Source organism: Centruroides sculpturatus, unplaced genomic scaffold, assembly GCF_000671375.1.
Source record: "Centruroides sculpturatus isolate CEXI.00-Female unplaced genomic scaffold, Cexi_2.0 scaffold18, whole genome shotgun sequence".
Taxonomy (NCBI): domain Eukaryota; kingdom Metazoa; phylum Arthropoda; class Arachnida; order Scorpiones; family Buthidae; genus Centruroides; species Centruroides sculpturatus.
Genome location: NW_019384302.1, coordinates 718,320 through 724,157, shown reverse-complemented (window position 1 = coordinate 724,157; position 5,838 = coordinate 718,320). Strand labels below are relative to the sequence as shown.

The 5,838-nt window shown below is 35.1% G+C and overlaps 1 protein-coding gene across 1 annotated transcript; it reads right to left on the bottom strand.

The window, feature by feature from the left end:
• Positions 1-922: 922 nt before the first annotated feature.
• LOC111642063 lies at positions 923-2,089 on the bottom strand. Its single transcript, XM_023388364.1, has one exon. It carries the CDS (start codon positions 2,087-2,089, stop codon positions 923-925), a length of 1,167 nt encoding a protein of 388 aa, XP_023244132.1.
• Between the last annotated feature and the right edge of the window lie 3,749 nt (positions 2,090-5,838).

The window sequence follows — 5,838 nt, the reverse complement described above, 5'->3', positions numbered from 1 at the left end:
AAAACCTGTCTCTGTGAGTTCCGCCGCGCCCACGCGACAGTGCTGACCGCTGGATTGTCGCAACACTTTCACCCAATCGGCAAACCTCACGCGATATTTTGGTGTGTAGCTTCCACCAGCTAAACCGCCCGATGTTGGTGCTCTGTAAAGCTCTGTACAATGTGATGTGACTATACTCCCACATCTGTTCAGCATCTGTTTCAAGGTTATATAGTCATACCACATTGTAAAATGAATTGTAGCAAGGCAGTTTTCTTCACACAGTCTTATGGATTAGGTGTATTTGTTTTTGTTTAAAGTCTGGAAACTAATTACATTCATTATTCATTCATTATTTATTGTACATATAAATAAATATATATACAGGCCGGCCCCGCAGAAAGCATTACCGGCTAAACTCAATACAATAGCAATGCTCAGAAGTACATGTTATACACAATAGACTAATGATGAAGAAATAAAATAAATTAAAATATATACTATATACAACTATATACATACAATAAAATACTAAACTATAAATACATATTATATATAACTGTTAACATAACATAACAGGAAATAAATACATAGGATATATCAATATCATAAATGTAAAAAGCAATATGTAAGAAAACAAAGTTGGCTTAACTATTAATAACTATATACTACTATACAACTACATACATACTCGGTGAGTTGCTATTATTAGAGAAGAGTAAACAAATTTTATCATAGTCATGAAACACGTGTCCACAAATCACAATAAAAATACACAGAAATCAGCAACTCTCCAAAGTTGAGGCCAACACTAACGTTGAGTAATGTGTCCTTTGATTTTTAGAAAAAAAAAAGACGATTATAAATAAATCAAAGTATGCAGAATACAACAGTAAACTTGACGATGTACTGTATAAAGACGTGAAGTAGTCTATGCAAATATCTATATATGATAATTAATCCTTTGTTGGAATTTGGTTTTTTCCTTAAGATATACTGGACAAGTTTTATCCATTGTATTATGACAGTTATGTGCTCTGTTTTCTCGTAAACAATTGGCACACTTTGGTGAATTATGTTTGTTCTGGCAGTTTTTATATAGATGATTCTCATTACAATGACTACACACATTGTCTGTTGAGGTACAATTTTTTGCTATGTGACCAAAAGATAAGCAACGATAACATTGAGTAATAGGAAAAAAGTCAAAAACTTGACACGTCGACCAAAGAAGATGAATTTTCCCTGCCTTTACTAATTTCTCCCTAACCTGTGGAGATACCTCTAGAATCCATGAAAGATAATTTTCATTCTTTTCTTTAAGCGGAAATCTAATAGTAGCATGTTCAGCAAAAGTGCGATCAGTAAAAGTTTCTAGAAGGTACACGTTTTGCTCAAAGATATCTAATATGAGATCGTCTTTATTGATACCTTTAGGAACGGAAGCAATTTTGATTAGTGGAAGTCGCTTTTTCGGCAGTCTGGAAACCAAGCCAGGAACTTGTTCAACATTCTCTTTAAAATAGCCTACCTCATTCTTATGGCTTAAATCAATTGCAAGTCCTCCATTCCTAATCTTCCTTATTCTACGTATCCCTATGCCAAGTTTATCAGGTTGCACGTTATTAGTTAGATTACGTTTAGTTTCATCACAAGTGGCACCGACTTTATCACTATATACCAAAACTGTGTATTCTGGTGGAGGTGGTTCATTTGCAGGTAAGGTTGGTTTTATTCCTTTTAGTAGGGTATCTCTATAACTAAGGGTGCTAGGAACTTTTTCGCCAGCAACACTGTCAGAAGTAGTTTTCCTTTGGTTATGTACTGCGGATTGAATATCCATTAGAATTTCTTTAGATTCATCAAATTGAGCATCTTTAAAGTCTTGCAAATCCTCTTTAGTAACTAACTTTGAAAGTGTTCGTTCAACTAAATTATTATTCTTAAGAGTAGATTCTGCTAATTCTATAATTCTGGTGAATTGTGTCAATATATATGTTAAATGACACTCTACCCCAAATTTAGCATTTCGATTTTGCAGGGAATATCTCTTAATCTCGTCATAAATACCATAAGCAGTATCATGGAATATTTGTATTTCAGATTCCATACTGAAGAAAATAATAAATTTTATCTTAAAATATTAATATCGTCTAATATATTAATTTTGTTAGCTTATAATTATGTGCAACGTCTTCCTCTACTCCAGACGAATCTAGAAATAAATGATATGTATAGGAAATTATTAATAGAAACAGAGAAAATACAACTTCCGTGAAATGTTCTAGAAAATTCTAGTAGTAGAGGTCAATGTTGAAAATTAAAGATTTCATAGAACATCAATAATTTAAAAACTATTAAAGCTATACTTGTGAAATTTTGGGATAAATTCACATTTGATGTCTTCTAAGAAGCGACTGGAAATTATTCGGATATAGCCCACCGGAAACGAGTTACGGCTTGCCGAAAAATAACAGGAAGTGGTTAATAACTCCTTAAATACCGGGCCTGGAACCCCAAAATTTGAAACATGTACTCACTTAAGTAGTGCGAGTAAGCCACTAGATCAGGTTCCGGTTGAACGGTTGAGATAGTCCGGAAAATCAAGCCCGAATAACCGGAAGTTTCAAAAACGTGTAATTTCAGAGAGGAGTATCCAAATTGTACAAACTTAACATATTCTTGTTCGTTATAAATAACGCTTTCAAAAAATGTATAACACTTATAACAAATAATAAGAATTATAGGAAAAAACTTTAAAAATGCAGGAGCAGAAAAATTCCATTCTTTATCTCTTTGAAGACAGCGCCACGAGTCACTTAGATTTTACAAATACGTGAGCCGTTCACAGCCCGGCACACGTATTTGTAAAATCTAAGTGACTCGTACAACATGGAATTCATATAAAACTGAATTATCAACAGTGTTACAGGGGAGTCGACTGTATTTTAATAATAGTAAGTTCGTTGTTAGATTCCCTCTCTTTTTGGTTTAATATACTTAACAATATTTTATTATTAATAATGGAACCGTCTACCAGAATTTAGAAAATGTGGGAGAAAATAAGACATTTATTAATCCCAAATAATATGATATATCACATTGTTATTGTATTGGAAAATTTTATGCTCAATAGTTTTAGTTCTTCAGTACTGTATATGGGTTATATTAAAAATTGTAAATACAGTGCACTGTATATATTAGATATTGGTTAACTATTAGTGTTATGATTATTATGTTGGTGCCGTGTGTTTGTAAGCTGATGAGGGGTCCTTGTACTCGAAATGCATCCTTACCTAAATTTGAAATGTACTTATTAAAGACTAACATTTTTGTAAAAGATCTAGTCCTTCTTTCTGTCGGCCTTGGTGTGATAAGCCCTCCAAATTGTTAAATCCTATTTATTAGGTTATCTAACTCTGTCTAATTCATAGTCGCGGGCTAAAAGTGTCGTTTATTATTGCAATTCAGGATTCAAAGTGTCCGATGAATAAAGTGTTTAGCTTTCTCGATCAACGAATACGTAGTTCATCGAAAATTTATCGTTTATTTTGTATGTCCGGATATGTCGAGCCCCGTCCTCATTACTCGGCCGCCCCATTGTGGACCTGGCCGAACCCATAATGGGCTTGCTTACGCCTTTGGTACGAGTAGACAATGGCTTCTAGTATCTTTCATCTAGTAGGGCCGGCCCGAGAAATAGCGGGGTCCGGTGCAAGGTTATCGTGCTGAACCTTTTAATAAAAAAGTAGCAATTTAATAAAGTAAAAATTACATCACAGATACTAATCATATCTTCACTGCTTGTCATGTCCAATCACCAGAAACAACTATTTTCACTAGTGATGTAACGAATATTCGGTTACTATTCTGTATTCGGCCTATTTTTCGCTATTCGGACGAATACCGAATACCTAAAAACAGAAGTAAGAAATAACAAAAACACAGTAAATTAATCATTTTGGTATTTAGATTTAATGTTATCGGGTTAGTGTTGTTTGTATATATTTATTTATAATGCACAAAATAAAAATAAAAAAAAAAACATAATATTAATCACTTGTATTCACAATTTATAATTACAAAGATCAGCACACGTACAGTACACACCTATTCGTTGGAGAATCGTCGCACATCTGAGGGTGTAACCCAGCTTATCCTTCTTTTTAAGCGCTCGTCTTTGCTCTTCCCTTTCGCTTTCCTTTATCGCTCTAGTCCACGTATGCCTATGCATACAACATAATACGTCCTGACGATACTTTCGATTCGTCACTTTTTCGTCGTAGATTTCCCATTTTACAATTACGTGACTCATAGCCTGGTGATAACGGAGAAAAGAGACAGATAGGACGTCGGTATAAGTCACATTATGATTTCACAGATTCGAAACAGCTTGGTAGCCCGAACGACCCCAGGCTTTCGCCCGTGCACGCTAAGTGACTTTCATTACAAGCATTTAGATTTCCGAAGTCTATGACAACAATTGTTTGGCATTGACGGCCGCGAATTTCGCGCCAAAAAGCTGCCTCGACTTGTTCGAAGCAGCTTCTTGAGTTGATAACTCAATAAGCTGATATTATTAACTTATTGAGTTGATAACTTATGTTATCAACTCAATTTCATATTTATTTTCACATTTTCACTTTGCGGTCCTTCTCTGTTCTTCTTCCGTTATTTACACGTGTAGGTCATTTCATTGTTATCTACGTTTGATATCATCACTTATCACATACTGCCATGACTCTCTTGTTTGAACTGTCAAGAATTAACGCGATTGGCGAAGCGTAGTGACAGTGGACCAATAGAGAGCAGGGTCCTTGCCATAATGCGGTTTGCGCGCTAATTTTCGTACGTGCGTTAAATTAATCAAGCCGAATAGTTTGGCCGAATATTCGGCTATTCGGCCACGTTCCTGGCCGAATATTCGGTATTCTTTGCAACACTAATTTTCACCTTTCTTTAGTCTAAAGAAACCTCTTGAAAAATCCTGCTTGCAAAATCCTCGCGGGCGGAGTAAAGTAAAGTAATAAAGGATTTAAGAAAAAGTTAATTTTTGTTGTAGGTTCGAAGAGGGAAAAGTGTTACTGAAACTTGGACAAAATGGGACAAGAGGGAAATGTAGAGTAAAAATTTCAAGAAAAGTGAGGACGTAATTTATGAACAGCCCCTAATTGAAATTTTCGTTCGTTTCGGAAATGCCGCATTAGTTAAAGGTTGTTCAATGACAGCATTTATAATATTTTGATTCTGTCTTTAAGATGTTTCTCCTGTGTTTTTTGTCGAAAATTTCTGAAATTTTTCAAGAGGTTTGTTTAGACTTTTGTTTTCACTCAACTAATTGCAATTTGTTTTTTTTTTTTTTTTTTTTTTTTTTTTTACAGAATGAAGAGGTTGGTGCGGTTTTTGAGGCGGTTCCGGCGTCGGAGGGAGGGGGTTCCTCGGACGGCGCTGGAACGAGTCTGTGGGATTAGTACCACGCCCGAAGAGACGTTGGAATAGCGGGGACTCGAAGAAACACATTTCACGAGCTCAACAAAAACACGTCCGACTCCAAGCAGAAACACAATCGAACTGCGAATCGTCATGTGTGACGGATTTCGAACAAACGTTAAAAGACGCGTCAACAATGTTCGAATTTCGAAAAAATTATAATTTAAAAAAAAATCAATTTTTTTTTTTAAATTTTGCTTCAATCATTCTTTTGTGTTCGGAATTTGATAAATTCTCACGACGTTCGGCGTTCACGTTTGAGAGATGAAAACTTCTGCCGCAACCTCGCTAATGTAGTAGTATGGGTCTAATGTTCGGAGACAATACTGTAATAAACATTATTATTTGCAGAATGTCCACCGTGGAGAG